Here is a 22,589-nt window from a genome sequence, read left to right as displayed (position 1 = left end):
GAAGTTACGCATTATTTACACACCGGAGTGTAATTTATGCAGTCACAAATTATATACAGTATATTACACTGATAAAATTGATCGAGATACTATTTATTTTCATATAAGTCACTTTCAACAGCAATACAGTAATTTAAATAGCTATAGAGCTATAGAGACTAAGTAAATAAATATTCTATAATATTATTATGTCTTGGTGGCAGGTGTCATATTATACAAATCATTTATCAGTAGTTATAAATTATATAAAAGATATAAACATCGCTGTTATGTTTAAATTACTTGTTCAAAATGTCAAAAGATATTACCGACCCTGATATAAATAAAACTACACTGAAGTATTGTATGTCTGTAAATCCCATTGTAAAATGCCTGTTTTTACGGCAAATATACCCGGCATGCTCAAAATTGGTGACAAAATTGAAATTGGTGGAAAAATTAAAGAGAATGCTCGAAAGTAAGCGATTTGAATTGATCACAAAATAGTATGGTGATAAAAAACTTATTAACGTAAAGTCATATATCTATTTCCGCCGTACATATTTCTTTCTTTCTTATAAATAGCCGCATGAATACATTACACACTATACACTTCTTTTCGTGTGGCGGTTATCTAGTTCACGGACCCTTCCGCTCCGTGAACTCAGTACCGACGAAGCTGTAAAAGTCTTAGGGCTAACAGCACTAACATCATCAGAGAAAAGCAAAAAGTGTGGCGGAACTTAACCTACATGTTCCTAATTCAAGATTTGATTGAAGATTAGTCGATACAGGATGGTTTATCAGCCCTATTGTTCTCTATTTCTAAAAAATTATACCGTATTCCGTTTATAATCTAATCTATACAGTATTGCCATTTTAATTATAGAATGTCGGTTAACTTGTGCGCTCAAGAAGGAGAGGAGCCGAGGGATGTGGTACTTCATTTCGACGTAAGGTTCCACCGCGACAATATTATTTCGTTGTCAAGGAAGAACGGGATCTGGATAGGAAGCGGTAACTACGACACCAACTACAACATGTTTGTGCCTGGTTAGTTCTTGGTTTATTGTGGTTGCTTTACCTGTTATCCTGATAAATTTCTTTGATAGTCTGATTCACTAGGCCACCTCAGAAGAATAGGGAAGCCGTCAACATAAGTCACCATACAGATTAGATGCCCATGCAAGAAGGCTGCCAGAAAGAAAAAAAAACTCAAGAAAAAAGTAAACATCAACACTTAAAACTATAGAAGCAGTTCAAAATAAAAACAGCTACGGATCGTGAACTGCTCCATGATACATAGACACTAGATATGCCAGAGTTACATAGACGCGCTACATAACATCCAAGTGGCACACGAGAACGTAAACGTGAAGAGCCTGTGATCGCCAAAGTTGAAACAGCTCAAGGCTAACAGCTTCGATATATAACAAAAACCAAAGAGCATGCACTACGAAATTACAATTATCTCAATACCCTTTCATATAACGAAAGTATTTTATTTTAGTTTAGATAGAGAAAACCTTTTTTTTAAAGATTTTGAAGTGCAAAATAAACCGTCCTTACTTAAGAACGTGTAGACGATAGCTATTTTTCCTGATTTAATGTTTAACTAGTTTATTTTATGAGTTGATCATCAGTATGCTTATATAATTAAGATTAGATGATATCATCATATCAGCTAGTAGACGCCCTCTGCAAGGCACATCCCTACCCCAAAGATTGCTACGATGACCATTCTTGCGTGGCTCGTATCCAGCATCTTTCAGTGATCTTATGTCGTCACTCCACCTGGAAGGCCTACTCATGCTGCGTCTACCGGATTGTGGTCACCGCTGAAAAACTACTCGGCCCCAACGACCACCGGTGCTCGAACGACGTGTCCCATCCTCTGACATAGCTACATCAGTAACCTTGGTTCTTCTGCTGATCTCCTCATATGTATTTTATTAAAATTGTAAAAATAAGATTTTTCATATACGATTCGAACAAAATAAAAGTGAAATCATAAATATATTTATACCGTACATGTGACTTATGAACGAGGAGTAATGTTGTATCTTGGTTTAAAATATCGATAAAATTACTACTATTACACTTCCGATATATTTTAATCGATTATTAAATATTGTATCTTTATAAAAATTTTAGCTGTTATGTATCTACTTCTATGTAATCTTATTCAAAATATAACAAGAAAATCCTATTATGGTGTGAAGGATTTTTATATGGCCTTAGGAATGAATTGCTCTACCACTGTCTTAAGGATAAAAAACATAAAAATGACCCCAAAAAGCCGTTTAAGTTTGCTATGGGCTTTTCAAGGATGCTATTAAAGAGGAGTTCAACTTGATTGTAGTTTCTATCAAATTGGGCGCTTCTGGCATTTTCTAATGACCTATACAAGTGGTTCCTGTAAATGATCTTATGTGGATGATAATATAATATAAATCCATTTCGTAATTTGACAGGATTTAATAAAATCAAATTCTATTTATAATTTCTATGGTATTTGTACTCAGGTACGATATTCCGAATAGTTTTCGAAGTGAAGGACACAGATGTGATAACCATCTATTGCCAAGGCAAGTTTCATTCAAACTTCCTGCCGAAGATTCCTTTGAGCATGGCGCGGTACATCGTCGCCTGGGCTGACGTCGAGCGGGTTACCCACTGCTATTTTCATTTTGGATTTAAAGTGAGTTTACAGAATTCTTATTTCGTATGCTTTTTAATTTTTTTTTTCAATTGAGCTGCTCTAATGACGTCAGAGAGAAAGTAAGATCTTCCTAGATTTCGAATCCCGGGCATCTAGACTTTTGAAACTTAAAAGTCGATGGACAGTTTGTAAATTCAATTATGAATTGCTCGTCTGAATCGGTAATAGATAAGACACATGAGTCGTATTTAATGGAATCACGCGTTACATTGCGGAAGTCCATCCTAAGTAAGAAAAGGACTAATATTTAGCCACTTACGCACATGCAGCAGTAGTCGTGCAACAAAGTGCATTATGTGATTAGTGACTAATCGGTGTAACATAACTCCTGAAGATGCCCAGTGGAGGGGTGAAACATGTTTTGAGTGATTTGGCGGTGGCAGTGGTGTGATTTGCATTGTTTGCCGCATACGCATTTATCAGCGGGCTGGCGGGCGGTGCACTTTGTTGCACGACTACTACTGCATGTGCGGAAGTGGCTAAATATTGATCCTTTTCTTACACATGATTCGTACAATTGAAGGCCGTTGGGGCCGAAAAGTTCTCGTGTGGCGATCACCACGCGGCGAGGATAGCTCCCCCTGACGACGTAGTCAAGGTCGCCAGAAGTCGATGCATGTGAATTTAAAGGACAACTGTGCCTTGCTGTGAGTTTTTATAGGCTGGCGAGATGATAATGATGACAGTTCAGACTTCTCTATCAGGGTGTGGGTGATGAGGCTGGAGTAGGCTTCCCGTCGACCCAATCGCCGCGCACCGTTCCGAATTTGGTAGCTGGAGATACGAAGCGATGGTAAATATTATAGCTTTTTATACACACGATTCTTACTCTTTTGTTTACGAACAAGCAGCTGATGAACAAATAATTTCTTTTTGACTCCCATTGCATAGATTTTCAAAACTAACCTAAAAACAATGAATAAGGATTCCTAAATCGAATAGAGATCTTTATTTTTTTACATTTATCTCCATATACAGCTATACAAAGTAACCGATAAAAGGTTACATGGTTGTATCAGTGTAATAATAATCTTTAAATGGCCAATGTCTTGGACAAAAATCATTCGAAAATTTTATACTTTACTTTTAATTCGTAATGTAAAAACTAACTCTGTTAAATAAAGTTCATCTAAACTTATTCTTTGCCGTTATAAATATAATCGACGAACAGTACGTTTTTTTAATATCTGATACCAATGATACTTTGCTCCCTGGATAATGAAATACACACCATTATAAAATATAGGTAGCACGTACATAGATTGTAGAATTTAAAACTTTCCCATAAATCAACATTACATCGTTACCGGGTGATTAGGAAGGTAATGGCTCAAAGATGGCGTTACTTGTGATGAAAGGTGTGCATTGTATACAAGCGCAGCGGTGTTTGGGGACGCAATATTGCGTTATCAATCCACTTTGAAATAGTTCTGGTTTATAAACATTTTGTATGACGTTCAGAGCTCTTTTTACTTGTGTTAATATTAACATGGACATGTTAAAATTTTGTACCTATTTCATTTTAGTCGCGCGCCTATTAGAGGGCGCTAGAGGAATGATTGTACACTAGCGCTACAAGAGCTACCTGTGGTTACAGTAATAAAAAAAATAAGTGATAAAAGAATATTACACAGAATCTTTTCGTGTTATGTGACAATATTGTATAGTTCATTATTATATCGGAAAATTTATTAAACTTAGACGTTGGTCTCTCTCACACTCGAGTCATTGCGATATGAATTTTTATCTATCGTTTACAGAAGTGTTACTGACGGTAACAATAAAGTGAAGAAAATTGGAATGAACATGACGGGGTGCACATAACCATTTACTTTTATAGATAGTAAATCATTTAAAAATACGTGATGATGAATTTTTATATTAAATTATGCGAGGGTTAGACACTGAATCTCACTATGAACTGGTTTTGGTTTAACGTTGATTTATGGGACATTATGTGTTTAACATTTGAATTGAGATTAGAATAATATAAATGTTCCAATACACATCTTTAACACTTTTCAGTCAACGCGTCCATAAAAAGACTCCGGGGTCGCCTGTCCTTCACTCGTCGAATGAGAGCTCTGATGAAGAGCACGTTAAGCAAAGGGCGAAGCCCGAAGGCAGGGCTGACAGGTTCTTCTATGAGACACTACTGTGTCAGCCGCCTGATTTCTCAAAGTTCAATCCAGAAACGAAGACCAGGCGGGAAAAGAGCCAGCCGCGAGCTAAACCAGAGTACAGCAAGAAATACCGCGAGGTATCCGACACGGAAAAGAATGATACAGAGGATTTTTCCGAGGAGATCATGTCGAAGAACATGGACTCTTCTACGGTGGACTCGGAGGAAGTAATGCAGGACCTGGGCATGAAGAAGAGATGTCGCCGCGGAAAGTTCGCGCCGTTAGCACAAGTTGTAAATTTTATGGGGAAAACGAAAAGAAACTAGTGATGCGACACAGCGGTCAATTTTTTTTTCATTGGTGATTTTTGTATTGAATTCCTGCGTTTTGTTCGATTGTTTTTTTTTTACTATTTTAATTTTATTTTTTGTTGTAATGAGAATTTTAATTAAAAGTGTATGTAGTTTATTTGATTCTTTTACTGACACGGACTTACATAACATTGTTGAATTTCATTCATAAAGTTCAACTGTTAAGTTTGACCGGCTATTCTCAAACAAACCAAACTTCTTAAAGCGACTAGTGTTGTGTCTTTGCAAACTATTATTTGGATTTGTAGCTCGTAGAGTAGAAATATATATGCAGGGGGTCCAACGGAAACAGCTAAATTTTGAGAGTGGTCTATTAGAAAAAATTCTAGGAACCTCTTAGATAAAGCAAATTTGTTATTGACCAGATTTTGCTACCATGTAAACACATTCTTAGAGCATTAAGCATAACCAATGTGATACGTTGTGTATTTTCTCCTATCAGCTCTGACCAGCAAGAACGTCATCATTATCATTTTAGACGCTAGGAACCTCCTCTGCAAGGCATAGGCCTCGCCAACTTTGCCCCTCTCGACTTCCCTCGCCCTTGACTATGTAATCAATCTACCTAGTGAGATTCTACTCACGCCGTGTCTACCATAAACATAATAGAGGTAGCGTATTAGGTCTTTTGACTTCGGCACCACTAGCATAAGTTGGCATAGATAATAAAAGTAATGTATGTTAAAATTGACAACAAAGTATGTGTAATAATAAGTATATTTTTAACTCTTCTTCACAACGATTTTGTTTAATCATAGAAAAATAATGTTTATTTACATATCCATAAACAGTGGAGACATATGTTAGAATAAATTACTTACATTTAATTGAACACTTAACACATTTTTTACACAATTATTTTAAAGGAAGACTTCTCTATAAATATAACCAGACCCACACATTTGAAATTATTGTACGCAGGTAAACGAATTCAAGCGATTTCATTTTTCGTTGATTTTTACCGTGTAGTTATTAATTATATACATTTTATCAATTATAACCAATTTTACTATTTTTTATTTAAAGCACACAGAAATTAGATAATTAAATGACCATAATAATGTTTGTTTTCAAATCATTATACTTTGTTTACAATCCCGCCCTATATAGTTTGACAGGTATAGCAACAGGCAAAAGAAACTAAAGCATGGAGCCAGAGACTTATAAAAGCAAATGAATATTTTCGAAAACTATATAAAAAATAGTAGAAACTTTAAAAAAAAAAAACGAATGATTTATTAATTATCAAAGCTGTAAATTTTTTAACGGAACCACTGCTGCCCAAGTGGAATTGACAATTTTTCGCGTTCAAATTAGCATGACGCAGGCGGCGTCTAGTCTAAGACCTCTTTCAAAGCAGCGAATCTGGATGGTACCTTTTGTTCCAAATTTCGTTGGTACATAATTCACCAGTGTCATTCGTTCAAAGAATGACATAAGTTGGCATCAAAATATAAATATATAGAATAAAATCAAACTGTAAGAAATTTACAAAAATAATTTCTTTTTACCTGTAAAACTAACCATGACAAAGTTTTTTTTTTATAAAATAATAAACGATTTAAGATCAATTTTATCAAAATTGTGTGTCGATTTATTGAAACAATTTAACTATCTGTATTATTATGAATATTCTTGACGTTTTGAATAAATATTTACTCCTGATATACAAGTAAAAATGTAATGCATCACCTTTTATCCTATAATGCTTAAAATTCAGAACGCGGATTTTTTTAAAGGAAATTTGTTCGGTAAAGTTTTAATGGCAGACAGCTGATATCAGTCTGACAACCATTTGTCAAAGTACTTTTGACAAGTAAACGTAATAGGGAGTTTGTTAATTTTTAACAAAATCACAAATAATAACGGCATGATCTTCATTCACACCTATTGTTACTAATTGATTCTTCGACACTAAAAATAACGATTCTCCGTCTATCTCATGTTCGCGTAAAACTGAAACGGTTTCTTCCCAGTCGTATTTTAATAGATGTGCCGTCAACTGTTCCACCTGGAAATGCAGATTCCTTATGTTATTTATATTTTATATAATAAATACATTTAAAAAACTTTTAAGTTAAACGGTTTTTTGATACCCATATTGTGGGGGTTGTGGAAAAATATGTACCTAGTCCACCATATTGGAACGGCGTCCATCTTGAATTTTAAATTTTGACCTAATCATCGTCTTTTACTAGTTTAGCCCTTTCATTTCATACCCATATTGGGGGGGTTAAGGAAAAATATGGAATCAGCCATTTTGTATCGGCGGCCATCTTAGATTTATAATGTTATGGATTTTATTATATTGTATTGTCATCTAAATTAAATGTGTGTACCAAATTTCAGAACAATCTGACAACGGGAAGGTGCTTAAATTTCTATTTCTAATTTTGACCCAAATAAAGAAATAAATTCCGTACGGGTCGAACTAAATAAAACCGTTTAAAAATTAAAATATATATATATTGACGTTTCAATATTAGACAAACATCATGTCAGCTGATTAGCGCCTACTTCAAGACACAGGCCTCCCGAAATATTACCACGATAGCTTTATTTACCCTTTTAAAGGTTTCATCGATAACCAATCTGCCTGTAAACGTCAATATTTAATTCCGTTTTTAAATTTTGTACTTTCTTATCTACTGTGTATATGACAAATGTATTTTGTGATCGTATAAAAGTATTTAACATACGTACCGTCCATGTTTTAATCGTCTGCGGCACAAGTTCACTGAATGGATTATCTGTAAATAATAAAACATTAAAATTATTAACAAGATTGGTTTATTCTTGACACTAAAATAAATTAAGCAAATTTATGATTTATCTGTATTTTATCTATTACTTGAAGGTCAATCAAAGATGGTAGTGTATAATAAAATGTGCTATTCTCAACAGTTACAATTGTCATGGACAATACAGATTAAAAAAGTTGTACGTCAGTTTAATAACAAAAAAAAAAGTTTTGGTACCCAAAAATATATAACCGCTTTTATTTATATCATAAAAAGAAGAGATAAAACGACTTTATTAAAGTCATGGAAAGATGACAGGCCGTATCGAACCAGTTTTATTAGAAATCTATGGGAGAGGTGTATGTGAAGCAGTGGACGTCTTAAAGAACATAATAATAATGCCATATTTAAACTTAAGGCTACGAGGGTTTCAAAGGCACTAGCTTTAATAACTTCTCTTCTGTCAGTGATTGAAAATAAAATTGATGACACAGTTTTGTCTTCTCTCATTCTTTAGTTATGTCGGTAACTTGTTGTTATGGACGAAAATAAATCTTGAAACTTGGAGTACAAACTTAAGACTCTCAAGTTATTTGGAACATATATTGGAAGGGAACACCTTCTCTAACCTGTTCCTTTTTTTTGGCTCTCTGGGAGCAGTACTCTTTATGGAGAGTGCTCCGTGTTCGTACGCAAAACCTGATTGCACAATCCTAGCTTGGCATACCATATTATCCGAATATGGCACCGAGGTTGTTACATAATCACGTCGTGATTTCCATCACCGGATCTAGCCTAAACTACACCCGGCTGTGGTGTGTATTATCTAGCATTTCTTGCTAAGCAGGCAAATACCAGAGTTGCGGTAACTCGCTGGTTGCCAGCCAGCAAGTTACCGCTAACGGTCGTTCTTAACCGCGCGAACACCCACCATGCGGCCCGTTCACAAGACCAGTGACGATGACCACTCATGTCCGACTTCTGGAGTTAACCACATAGCCACTAGGAATCCGACACAGCCCACGCTCACGCAATACCGGTACCGGCTTCTGGTACCCATAGTACTCTAGTCCAGATAACCGGATGGTTACGTTGATGAAAACGGTTTAATTTGCGAATCGACTAACGCAGAGTATCTCTCCAACCGGTAAACAAATATTAGAGTGCAATGGGTTATTTAGATCGGACCGGACTTGACCTACCCCGAGACACTATAACCTATAATCCATTTGTATGTATAATCTGTATGTTTCGCCATACATGTTTTTATAGGATTTGTTAAATCAAGCACTACGTGAATTTATTTACCTTTTTTATTCACGTTATCCTTGGTGTCTTTATCATCACCGCCAGTCAGTCTTTTCTGAGCGTCTGTTTCGTCTAAATGCAATAAAGATAAGTTAAATATCTTGCTATTGGTTTCTGCTTTAGATTTTTTGGAATCTTCTTTTTTAACTTCTTTCTCGTCGATATTTGGCTGTGTTCTTTCTTTCAACGGTCTTCGTATCTGAAATGAAAATTTGATATCAATGCTTGGAAAATAAAGGCTTTATATCGGTATAAGTTGATCTGATACAGACTATATCTAAAGACTATGGTAGTTTTTGGTGTAATGACATAGCATTAGGCCAAAACGGAATAAAAATTAAAAAAACGCAAAATGCGTTTATAATATATCTTTTAATGATTCATCATCATCATCATGCCCGCCGATAGACACTGGGAAGAATAGGCCCACGGTGATCGGTCTTGCTTTGCCCGCATTCAGCGACCTCCCGCGATGTCGTACGCCTATCAAATAGGAGACCTACTCTCGTCGCATCTACCATCTACCAAGCTCTTGATGAACCTTTCAGGCCCAACAACCATCGCGTCTACGAGCGATGTACCTCATCCACTGCCACTTCAGAAGATCATTTCTTCCATCTATGTCGGTTGCCTTAGTTCTTTTGTGGATTACCTAATTTCTGATTCAATCTAGTAGGAAGACACAAGCATTGCTATCTGTATGGTATGTTTTAATGTAGAAATAAATAATACTTACAGGAAAAGGTATATTAGATTCCTGAATGACGTACCCGTCAAGTACGTGGGTAAGTACGAAGCCGTTCTTATCATTCGTTTTACTATTACCAAGTAAATTAATTTCTTTTACATCCGGTTTACTATCAGAATCAATTATTTTACAAACTTTCTCTTCTTTCGTTTCTACAGCTGGTATATTTACAGTTTCTTGTTTGACTTCTTTGACTGTTTCATCATTTTTAATTGAATCTTCAGTAGGTTTTTCATGATTTGATTCTATTTTAATTTCACTGGCTTTTGTTTCTTCTTTGACGTTTGTGTTGACTTCATTTCTGTCGGCTAAGACTCGATTTCTAGCTTGTGTGAATACTGTATTTCTTAATAGTTTTTCAGTCTCACTGGTCTGTGTTGATTCTTTCTCTATCTTATTATCTACAGGTTGATTGTTATCCTTTATATTTTCGTTCGTTCGGTTTGAATTCATATTATAATTATTTATAGTACTTATTGGTTTATTATTTGCTTTCTGCATTGTCACTGTATTGATTCCAATGCTATTGAATGTATTTGTTGTTGGTATCGACACAGCTGCTTTATTCCTCTGTGTTGGACTGCTGATGGCTATCTTCTTTTGTATTTCATCTGGAGATTCACTCTTTCTCTTTCTGTTCATAGCGTTAGGTTCAGTTTTGATGTAATTCATTGTGATTGGATAATTTTGTGTTTTAATATTATTATTTATGGTTGTGGATTGCATTGGTGGTAACATTTGAGAATTTGTGGGCATTAAACTAGGGGTCATGTTTCTTTGTTGTTGCGGTCTAGGTTGTATGGGTCTATAACTGAATGTCTGAACGGTTTTAGGTCCAGTACTAACTACGTTATTGTTTGCAATAAAATTTCCTTTTTGTGCAACTGTTGCTACCTTTCTTATTATTCTCTCGTTTGTATAATTTGAAACAGTGCTCATAGCTGGTTGTGGTATATTTGTGTTGGTTAATTGAGGTTGCATTGGACGAATTTGAGTCATGTTGTGTCCAGCATTGTTGTCAGGAACCGGATTTTGTATGGATGTTACATTTTGCATTGGAACCATATTTACAGATTGCGGTAATGGAGTTTGATTTGAATTATTTTCGTGTTGATAAGTCTGTTGAATAACTGGTCTATATAAATTCTGATGCATTTCAATATTTCTCGGTAAGGTTACTGTATTTGTCACGGTTGGTCTCGGTGTGGGGTGTACATTTGTCAAAACTTGCTTGTTAACATTTGCAGGAACAAAGTTGAGTTGGTTTTGACCAATTTGATTAGGTACATTTGTATAATTTTGAGTCATTATACCATAATTGGGCAGGTTAGTACTTATGTTTGCTTCATTTGGTAAATTTGGGTTGTATGTTGCAGTGTTTGGCTGTAAAGACTGAACAGGATTCCTTTGCAGGACATTCTGCATTTGTACGTTAGCCGTTCTCACTTCTTTGTGTTGAGTTTGAGATACGATCTGTTGAGGCATCACTTGCTGAATATTGTTGTAGTTCTGGTGCATGTAAAATTGATTTTGACCTGTTTGCTGTTGGACATGTTGTATGAAGTTGTTGGGCGCCATCTGTTGGACGTATAACACTTGGTTTTGTTGCCTGTTTTGTATCCATGGCGGCGGGTTCTGTGGATTTATGAATATCGTTTGATTTGGTTGTATCTGTTCCCCTGAAAATGAAAAAGGAATTTATGTTATTGAAAATGTAGTAGTGGACACTATTTACATAAGGCAAGGTAGAAAACTTGGAAAGAAAGAATTAAAAAAGAATAATTAACAAATAGATTGAACATGTGTTTAGTCAAATTTAAAATGCATTATTATTTCCTTAAATCGAAGACACTGTTGCTTTAATTTTTGGTATAGCTTCTATAATCTAGTAATTTCACTAAATACGATCATTTCAAGATCGTTTCAGCCGCAGAACGACGTCTGCTTGACATAGGCCCCCCTCATAGACTTCCAATAGGAACGGGGATAGCTACGTCTAAGATTTTCCGACGACCTCAATTAGGTCATCTATTCACCTTGCCGCTGGAAGTCTTACGCTGAGCTAGCAGTGGTATCCATCCCGAGCTTCAAGGCTTCAGGGACCCACTGCTACTTCAACTTGCTAATGCCTTGGGCTGTGTCGGCAAAGTTACTAGATACATTGCAGTGAAAATATAGAACACAGAGATGGTTATACACCATTGAAGTCTGTGTTAGTATACACAACGTAACTGATTATAATTTAAATGCGTTGGTATTCATACCAGGCTGTACCAGGATTTGGGTCTCGTATACCAGCCTCACGGGACAGAGGAGCATCTGCTGTGACGCGTTCTGTTGGTTGCTGGAATTCAAAAAACATTGTCAATGTTTTAAAACGTCTCTTGATGTAAATATATTTGGAAAATGATCTTAAGTAATTTAGTTGGATTTTACAAACAGGTACGTGTTTATCTCACCAAGGCAAACTTTAAGGCAACAATCTTTCAGAACGATGCCCACTTCTGGACATAGAACTCTCCTATAGATTTCCTATAGCACCAGTTGAAAGCGGTCTACATTCAACGTCTTTAGACCTACTTGTGATTAAAAGAACCTGAAAGTCATACTCGTGTGATGCCTTAAATATGCTTTTAAATTGATGAAGTCCTTTATACAAATGTGACCAAATTAATATCTGATGGTGACAATATAACCTCGCCAATGATAATATAGTCTATATAAAAGATTGACATTTTTTATTTATTTATTATTAATTAATTTATTATCTATTTATAATTATTTAATTTAGATTAAGGTACATTTATCTGATTCTTTTTTCAAAAAATATTTTTTTAAGATATCGCGTGTTGTTTGCTTGCCACTCAAAGTGCATTTACTTCGAAACTATTATTACTTTGTATTTACATGACATTGTTTATTTTATTAGCCAATCATTAATAAATAATGTATATATCCTTTATTACAGAAAATGGCTATTAAAAGTTCCTAAAGTGTTAATATGTTGGAAATTGTTTAGAATTTAGATCGTTATTGGTATAGATTCCTTAATAACACGTTTCCTCAAAAACCGTCCTCGAACTTACTAAGACATGTTTAGTTGGTGATATATTTGATGATTGGTATTTGGGATCATCATATCAGCCGATAAAAGCACATAAGGCAGGGTATAAGTCAAAAATCGCTACGATCAACAGTCTTTCGTTGCTCACATCCTTCGATCTCCCGTTTAGCTTAGTTTAATCAATATGTACGTCTTATTCTTCTCACTTGTTTCCTTATCACAGGATCGTGGCAAATCATTATATTAAATAAGTTATTACAACGTAGTCTGAACATCCAAGAGGAATAGATGTGATGTATTTTTAAAAACTAGACCAATAATTAAAAAAAAATACCATAATATTTGTTGTTAGTTGACTTCAACTATTAACGATTTAAGTCAGTTAATAGTTTAAGAGACTCGAGTGAGCAAAAGAAAAGTTAAATTTTCAAAATTGTTAAATTTGTGGAATATAGATTCAATAAAAAAAGTAAACCACAAGCTGAACTAACGTCGAATCTAATTGTGTGACTTTTTGTTTTAAAGTCCTTCGAAATTTTGACTGAATTCAAATTAGGAATCACACTATCGGGCGTCCTACTTGCACTAGATGGATAGCAACGTTCACTTTGTACTATTCTACTACACTGCATTCGCTATAAGATACAACATATTAAAATTAACAAGATAATATCTGACTCCGGATATATAAAACGGTAAAACTTGTTGCATACTCGACCAGATCAAGAGCTAATTCTCTTCATAATGTTCTATTAGCGAGCCATAAGTCACTTTGGTCACATCATCTACAAACAGGTGTTAGACCAGCGGTGGAAGATTAAGATTACTTACTACTTCGCGGGTTTGATTTCGGAGATACAACCTTATATAATTCACACTATGTGAAGTGATTATATAGTATAGCCCATGTAAACCTCTGCGTACCATAATACCACACTGCTATCGTTAACAAGCTTGCCAAGAGAGTCGATTGTGGTATATCCCTACATAGCTATGACTAGAAGATGCCTATGCTTTTTTTAAATAAGTTCCCTTCTATGGGGACCTCTCGTACCTCCCTATCTATCGTGGGACTGGGACTTTGTTTTTATTTAATATTTTTTTCGAGCTCTTCTATTGTTCTTCCTACGATCTTTCATTTCTTTATTTTCTTTCTTTCTGCAATTCTTCTTTCTTTCCCTTTCATATCCATTTTTATTTTTATTCGATACCATTCTTTCTTCTACTCATAACTCGACTATTATAATTTCTTTGTTTTATTCTAAGTCACATTTTTGTTCTATTCTAGATATACATTTTTATATGTTTACATTACACACATTTGCATTCATTCATTCTTTAGTTGCTTATTTTTACATTTTTTTTTTTAATTTTAGCTCAACTCTTGTTTCTTTTTATCACGTTTTACGTAATTGTTCTGCACATTTTTAGGAACGTTGGTCTTGCTTCTTTGTCTTTGATTATCTAGGTAAGGTTGCCTATGCTTAGCAGTGGCCGTGTATGGTTTGAAACAAGGACAAGTAACAGGAGAGCTAAGCGTATATTCAGGAGTCTTCAGGATGTCCACTAGAAATAGGCCTTCATTTTAGATTTCTAATAACACAGGTTGAAACGTATTGCATTATGTCATCTTAACAAGGTCACCTGTCCACCTTGGGGTGGATGTCTAGTGCCGGTTCATGTTCTCCAAATCCTCACTCGACCATCAGTTTTGAACGTGCAACCTATTCAGATGCTTCAACTTGACAGTAAATATTCAAATCCAGTATACTCATGTGTGATAAAAAGACTTCTATATGTTAAAGTAACATATATTTTGAATAGATGTGTTTTTTATTTTATTATATAATTCTCCTATCTTTGACAAAGATTTATGTGTCAAATAATTTTCCGTACATTTTTTTTAGCGTTCTCTATCGTTCACACAAGTTCTATTACTATATCTTCTTTCGTTCCTTACATTTTCTTTTATACACTCTTCTTTCATTCACAATCCTTAATATTACTGTAATGTTATGCGTTGAATACGTTGAACCAATATGTCATAGTTTAAACGAAAAATTAGGAAATATGCTGTCCTTTAAAGTGAAGATTGTCGAACTATGGAAGACATTACATCACCTATTGTTATACTCGATTATCAGGAAACTGTGTATTGTATATATGCATGACATAAACATCGACGACAACTAGGAAAGCCCATCACTTGATATCTACTCTAGCTTAAATACCTGAACCTATAATTTAAATATAATGCTATTCTTATTTTAATTTTACATATTTTTATGCGGGTATAAAGAAACGAGTGCATATGATACGAGTGTTTATATCCGCGAACGCTATACAGGTGATGGAAAATGCAAATCTAAATTTTGGCGCCATAAGAGGTAACATAATGTTAAAATTGAAATTTATATACCTTTGCTGATCCTGATAAATTGGCTGCTGCATCTGTAAGGATAAAAAAATATTCGTTAATATTACTTATCTGTATTTAAATACTCCTTGGAGTTATATTTAAGTAAATTTAAGTTTAGTGTTGCCTATATTGTCTGTAGATAAATATAATATCTGTCTTTTGTTAAGCAAATCCGAAGTTCTCTCAATCCGAAGTTATTATCAAATCTTCTTCTACTTCTTTTTTTCAGCCGATAGATGACCACCGCAGGGGACAGATCTTCTCCAAAGATCGCTACGGTGTTCTGCGCTGCCGACATCTAGCGACTTCCCATCTATGTCGTTGATCCACCTAGTGGGAGGCATACCCACGCTGGGACCACAACGGTCATAGGTTGCACGAGTGGTATGCCCCGCCAACTATCATTTAAGACGAGCAATTTTTAAACCTATGTAAGTGCTTTTGTTTCTTTTGTAATCTCATTTCGATCTTTCAGCTGCGTGACCTAAAACCTTCTTAAAGATCCACAATAAACGATCACGTCTCATATTCATCCACCTTCGTCTTCAGGCGTTGTTATATTTTGGACGAGATATTTCGGAGCTTTCTAAACCCAGCCCATCCGAAATGAATTCTACCAGTGATATCTATGTTAAAGTTGATGAAAATAATTACTTTGAAATGTTTAAAAAAAATAAAGTTTTATTAACCCTTTCCAATCCAAGGCTGTTATGCAGCATCGATAAAATTTAATTGAATTATAGTATCTTGCGATTCTAGAATATGTTTCATTCATTCGTGATTCGAACATTTTAGTAGAAAAAATCTTTCCTATTTTAAAATTTTCCGCAAAAGGAAGTATTACACCATGTCGAGTATCATTCGACAGTGGAGCTTGTGGAACAAAATCAGTGTCGAGTGACACTCGACATTGGAGTGGAAAGGGTTAATGTATTATAAGTAAATAATTTATGATAGAAATACTTCACTTAATATCGAGTAATAAATTTAACAGTAACTGTACTTGGATTCGGATAATACTTGCGCCTAATTTTCTCCGATTTATTTGGACTGTATAGATTTATCAAAACTGATTAGTGGGTTAAAGTGTAAGATTAATCCATATTTTTATATAATGACAGTATATTTCGTTGGTGGAATTTTCGTTATAAGTTTCAAACTTCCACTGCTGGAAATAGGATTTCCAAATGGATCTCCAATAATACCGATGGACCTGCATTCAGAGTCTTCCGAAATAAGGTCTGTCAACCTACTACGGTCCGCGGTCTTCGTTCCGAAACCTTTTGCGTCCAATATCCCGTATAGCTTTAGAAAATCTCAATTTTATTCTAATTTCAAATTGGGATCCGATTTTCTAAGGTGCAGTTCGGCGGTTTGAGTAAAATCTTAATCTTCTAAAATCTTTAAAAGACTTGAGTATTAATTACTGTACTGTTTTAACAATTTATCTGCCGGCGTGGGACACAGCGTGTACAGCGACAGGCCGCGTCTCGCGCCGGTGCGAGATATTTTTGATTTCTTATTTTTTATTTTAACTACCTTATATATGCATTAATACTTAATTAAAAACGTTTAAATCCTTTTTAAATGAATAAACAACAAAAAATATATCTTCTGACTGACTGCCATATGATGGACACTGGCAGTGAAGCCGTTAAGAAAGTTGTGAGTGATAAAAAAAAACATCAAAGTTAATTGTGGGCAGTTAGTTAGGGGTGTGTTTGTAACCCTCGCAGCTTAAAGTTGAAGAATTCCATTGTGGAGATCTGTTGCTAGTTTCTAATAAATTATACTCATTCGGAATTCTTCTTATGATATTATAGCTTACAGTGATGGGTGAACATAGTGGATAGTAACAGAAATAAACGAATGTTTCATATACGAATGGCGAAGCAAAAACTACGTGAAAAGAACTGTAACATATATGTGTAAACCATGGGCATAGTGGTGATTTACTGGTCATCTGATTTGCATCAGAAGTCTTTGTTCATCACCACCTATGAATTAAAATATCCGTGTTCGGGGTAATATTAAATGATGTTATGTGTGAGTAATTTTCACAAGACAAAGTGATGAAGTTACACTTAATAATAAATAAAATTCTCGTGTCACGGTGTTCGAACTTGAACTCCTCTGAAACGGCTTGACTGATTTTTACCAAATTTAATATGCGTATTCAGTAGGTCTGAGAATTGGCTACTATCTATTTTCTATACCCCTGAGTGATAAAGGTTGTTCACACTTAAAAAAAAAATTATTTTTGTAACGAAATTTTTTGTTTTTATTTTTTTATGATACAGCATACAAGAATACATACAACCATAAATTTTCACCCCTCTACGATCAACCCTTATTTTTTATTTGTAAATTAAAATATCAATTTTTTTTTGCAAAACAACGTTTGCGGGATCTGCTAGTAATAAATATATTAGTTTTAAAGTTTAAAGGTTTTAGAGTGGTGACCACGTGCCAGTAGACGTGGCGTTGGCCCCCACTAAGTAAACTGAAGACATGGTTAAGTTAAGGAAGTCACTAAATGCAAGCAGCACAAGACAGGTCGTCGTGGCGATGTTTGGTAGAAGCTTATGCCCAGCAGTGAGCGTCTATCGGGTGATATAACCCCAAACCAAAGCATCAAATATGTCATCAACTAATGATGCCTTAATAAGTTCAAGGAGGAGGTTGCTATACAGAAACGATAAATTTTTTAGACATTTTCCTACAGATTAACTATATTTAGAACCTTTCAATTGCCATTTTCTGTAATGAAGGCTGTATTTATTTTATTTATTAACGATTAGTGAATATTTTTTTACGTAAATACAAAATGGTAAAAGTACAAGAGTAAGTGCATTTTAACACGCAAACAGCGGAGTTTATCATCTAACATAGATGAATGGATACGTTAGAGTATTGTATGTTGTTTTAGTGTATAGACTAGATTCGTTATTAAAAAACAGAGATCCCTAAATTTTGTTTTGACCTCTTGCAGTGATGATTCTACGAAATTCCCAAAACTCTATAAAAAACGTGAAGATTGGATCTAACTATGGAAATTTGGGGGTAAGTCTGAAATACGATTTTATAATTTTGATAAAAATAGTGTAATATGTAAGTATAAAATATATCTTGTAAATGTTTTTTTTACAACTTGACAGATAAAGGAAAGTATACATTTTAGTTCTTCAGTATCTAAAGCAGATAAATTCTCGTGAAACACAACCCACAAATTGGTAGTCTCCATTTTTGTCACGTCACTGTGTCTCCTGGACTTTTCGGATCCACCTACACTTTGGAAACCTTTATTTTAAAATACTGCATTACAGTAGTTCGTAAATTTATCACTAGATGGAACTACTATCGCTAGGGGAATAACTGTGAAGTTTAGTTTCTTAATAATAATATTACATTTATTTGTATTTGTACATTTAATTATAGCTAATTTATTGTCATGTCACCCTATCAAAAAAAATTCAAAAAACTAATAAATAACGTAGGGATAATAAATTAAAAAAAGTTTTCGAAATTCGAATTACAACATATATTATAATTATTGTTTAATAATCTGTCCCTGCAGAGTTTGCACTGACAGTTGTTAGTCTGTCAAAAATTATGTACATATTAATTTGTATACAGATTAACAAAAAAAAAAAAAAAACTGGCCCGCAATACAGATGATATTAAATAAAGAACAAAACCGGCGACACCCATTTCCGATCGCGGTAACTGTAATCATGTTTAATATAGTCGCAATAAAACCATTGAAAGGTTAACAACTCCGTCATTGCATCTTCGGTTCGCTCCCTAACGCACTGGGCCATTGGCGTCCTTTGCCGGACTCCATTTTTCACCCCACATAAATTATTGTATAGGCGCCAAAAAAAAAACTATGGAATTGTCTCCATCTTAAATTTTTATTATTACGTCTCAACAACAAAAGTCATGGAAAATTCACCCGTACCCCGTTGCATTAAAGTATGAATTTATCTGTAGCATCAAAAGGGAATATTTTGAAGGGTCAAACTTGATATAGAAATTTCAACTCTAACAATACTAGTTTAGAATATGTTTCAGATTGTTGAATTGTTATCGTATAGTTGTAGTCCCCTTTGCCTCAGGAACGGTAGACATTTTTTGTCATAGTGCTGTCCAATAACATTTATCGATATTATTATTATTATTAATTTTTTTGTGAATTTGTTTTATCGATGAAGTAAAATAAAGACGTTTTTCATATACTTCACTATGTGTAAAAGTAAATAATTGATAAATTGCGAAGGCATTTTAATAACTGTAATTTGTTTTAAATTACTGTATTATTCTGTTTCTGAAACATCACTGTATAAAACATATATAATGTTTTTTTTATTATTTAGGTTACCTTTTCGTTTACCTTGTATATTATTTCACAGATATATTTATATATGTTTAGATTTAATTTAACATAATTAAGGCCAGAATTGTGCATGACTGCAATACGCAAAGACAACTAAACTAATGTAAGCGTATATTGTGTTTTCTGTTAGCGTGCATATTTAAAATAATTAAATTTAATAATTACAGTTATGCGATATCGATAAATATATATCAAGCCCAAATGTTATGAGACTATAAATACAAGAGATAGAATATTCGGATGTGCATTTGCATAAATTTGAAGTGTTGGCTTAATATAGAAAGTTTTAAATATCGAACGAACTCTGAGGATATAAATAGGCGTGAATGGATAAATAATTGGATCTGGTTTATGCCCTTTGCCAGTTTCGATAAAAAAAAACTGACAAAAGGTTTTTTTAATTTTATATCATAATTTTGACAAATTAAATTTTTTTTTGAAAAAGGTCACCAAAAAAAATTTTGTGCAATTCTTTTTTCAGTTTTTATTGCTATTTATCATTATTATTATAAATATGTGGCTGCAAAAAAATCTCAGACTATGTCTGCGTGTGCAACTGAGCAAGTAAACTCCGAAAATAGTTTATTCTGTTAATTTTTTTATTAATCATTCATGGAAGCCGTCTCCATAATTTGTAGTAAAAAATACTTTTGATAAATCTATCCGAATTTATGATCACTGGTTTACAAATTATAAATACACAGTAAGTTTTAAATAGTAAATAAATTTTATAACCTCATCATTTATTTATAAAAAAATTGATAATTATTAACATGAGTCTTACTGGAAATTCAGCAGTGGACATTATACGGTGATGATGCGTCCCAAGATGAGATCGAAATTGATCTCGCGAAAATTATTCGATAATTTAAAAGAATATTTTTACTGTAATATCATTAACATAATCCGTAAAAATTTTCTCTGCGTCATCAATACTTGATGAAAGATGATTGGTTTTCATCAAGTAATGAAGTCACGTAGCACCCAGAACAGTAAGCAGCCTGGGTCATAAGGTTCTATATTGAAGATCACGGCAAGAACAGCGTACGATTTCCACCCTGGAGGTGGACAGACCACCTTCGAGAAACGCTGGATATAAGCCATTTCAAATCAATCCTATTGGAAATCTGTAAGGAGGGCATATATCTAGTTGTGAACGTCTTATGTGATGAATGATAGTGAGATATGTTGAGCATTCTCTTAATATTGCATTGCATCCGGCCCAAAACCGGTCATGATGGCTATCTTTAAGGAGGGTCTTTTTTTTTTGGCTGATATAACGATTACGTTACTAAACTGTAAGCGTAACGAAAAGAAGTATATATATATATATATATATATATATATATATATATATATATATATATATATATATATATAATGGACATTAGATATATATCTAATGTCAAAAAATAAAAAGGGGCAGATCTTAACCGAATGACAGATGAAATTAAGACTTGAACTGATGTTAGTTTACTTTAGAATCTAAATAACAGCCGTCTCAAAGGTTTTCGCTTTTTTCTCTTCATATTTTTCAATAAGAAGAATCATATTTAAAAATAATAATGTTTTATAATGTTATTATAAAACATTACAAAAATCTATCAGTGTATTAATTTGTATCGATACACTGATTTTATCGATAGGTACAACACTAAAACAAATATAGAGCGCCCTGGGGGGCAGCGAGTCCCGCGGTCGTCCTATAAATAAATCACAAGTGAAAGAAAGAGAAACGCGGCAGTGCACCACCAATATGTCGAACAGAGACACCCTGAGCTATCTAATTACGAAACATACGAAATTCGCGCGACTTTCGACCTTATGTCATCGTTATAAGTACTCACAAAACAATAAAATGTTACTTGTAACGATATACATATGTCATTTATGACACGATACATAAAATCTTGACAGGTATTACGATATTAATCCAATGTTAGTACTGATGGACCTAAAAAAAATATATCCACTAATAAACAACATCGATAACAATAAGGTTGCATAGTAACATCACATAAAATAACTAAAACAAAACTAAATAATGAAAACATTCAAAGAAATTTGAAATTCGAACAAATTCTACGGTCTGCTTCCAAATTTGAAAACAATATTAACGACGTGACGTGCATTACAACGATACGACAACGGAAACTGTGTCACAGAACAAAATACGTTGATTATAAACGAATATTCGATAACAAATTCAACAAAATCTCTTACCTCCACGAATCTGGTCGGAACTGGGCTCGGGACGCACAAAAAACTGAGGAGAACGAATTCAGAACGCCATAAATACGGTCACTCCGGACATCTTTCGCGACGAAATGGCTGCACGAATAACGTAAAAGATTCATCCAACAGTGAGCAACACCCGTACCACGTAACCGGACCAGATAACGTTATTGCGACCGTATCGCTACTTGCTACCACGAAACTGGCAAACGCTATCGATTTAACTGAAACCACGCACTTTGTGGTACCGGGTACGCCCAACCAATGACAATACTCGTGTTACGAACGCTCCGTATTGGACGGAACGTGTTTCGAAATTCAAACACGTGCTGTGACCCCAATACCCTCTCGTTAATTCAATTGTAAACGAGTATAATACGTTTATCTCTTTCTAACTTATGTACAATTTCTTAACATATGAGCGAGAATAAAGATTACTTGAACAGTTAGCTTATAATAAAATGTCTTTTGTTATTTTATTTC

The 22,589-nt window shown here is 34.2% G+C and overlaps 2 protein-coding genes across 2 annotated transcripts; one reads left to right on the top strand and one right to left on the bottom strand.

Moving 5' to 3' along the window:
• The first annotated feature begins 368 nt into the window (after positions 1 to 368).
• LOC137923093 (uncharacterized) lies at positions 369 to 5,162 on the top strand. The gene is made up of 5 exons (XM_068766229.1): positions 369 to 457; positions 869 to 1,032; positions 2,505 to 2,680; positions 3,406 to 3,494; positions 4,727 to 5,162. Exons 1-5 carry the CDS (start codon positions 369 to 371, stop codon positions 5,148 to 5,150), a joined length of 942 nt encoding a protein of 313 aa, XP_068622330.1. The 3' UTR covers positions 5,151 to 5,162.
• A 1,762-nt stretch (positions 5,163 to 6,924) lies between these two features.
• On the bottom strand, positions 6,925 to 22,182 carry LOC137922815 (putative mediator of RNA polymerase II transcription subunit 26). The gene is made up of 7 exons (XM_068765892.1): positions 22,095 to 22,182; positions 15,476 to 15,507; positions 12,257 to 12,336; positions 9,981 to 11,671; positions 9,245 to 9,443; positions 7,899 to 7,945; positions 6,925 to 7,206 (listed from the first exon to the last, which is right to left on the bottom strand). Exons 2-7 carry the CDS (start codon positions 15,505 to 15,507, stop codon positions 7,033 to 7,035), a joined length of 2,223 nt encoding a protein of 740 aa, XP_068621993.1. The 5' UTR covers positions 22,095 to 22,182; the 3' UTR covers positions 6,925 to 7,032.
• Between the last annotated feature and the right edge of the window lie 407 nt (positions 22,183 to 22,589).

This window comes from Battus philenor, unplaced genomic scaffold (assembly GCF_028537555.1).
Source record: "Battus philenor isolate CCGP_79_NKW_IND1 unplaced genomic scaffold, ilBatPhil1.0.hap1 SCAF_20, whole genome shotgun sequence".
Taxonomy (NCBI): Eukaryota; Metazoa; Arthropoda; class Insecta; order Lepidoptera; family Papilionidae; genus Battus; species Battus philenor.
This window is presented reverse-complemented; position numbering and strand designations above follow the sequence as displayed.

Excerpts from the sequence above, each read along its gene's own strand:
- LOC137923093 (XM_068766229.1), top strand. The coding sequence starts at position 369 with ATGCCTGTTTTTACGGCAAATATACCCGGCATGCTCAAAATTGGTGAC. Across the intron at positions 1,033-2,504 it reads CTACAACATGTTTGTGCCTG|GTACGATATTCCGAATAGTT; the intron begins GTTAGTTCTTGG and ends ATTTGTACTCAG. Across the intron at positions 3,495-4,726 it reads GCTGGAGATACGAAGCGATG|TCAACGCGTCCATAAAAAGA; the intron begins GTAAATATTATA and ends AACACTTTTCAG.
- LOC137922815 (XM_068765892.1), bottom strand. The coding sequence starts at position 15,507 with ATGCAGCAGCCAATTTATCAGGATCAGCAAAG. Across the intron at positions 9,444-9,980 it reads AATCTAATATACCTTTTCCT|ATACGAAGACCGTTGAAAGA; the intron begins GTAAGTATTATT and ends TTTTCATTTCAG. Across the intron at positions 7,946-9,244 it reads GGATAACGTGAATAAAAAAG|ATAATCCATTCAGTGAACTT; the intron begins GTAAATAAATTC and ends TATTATTTACAG.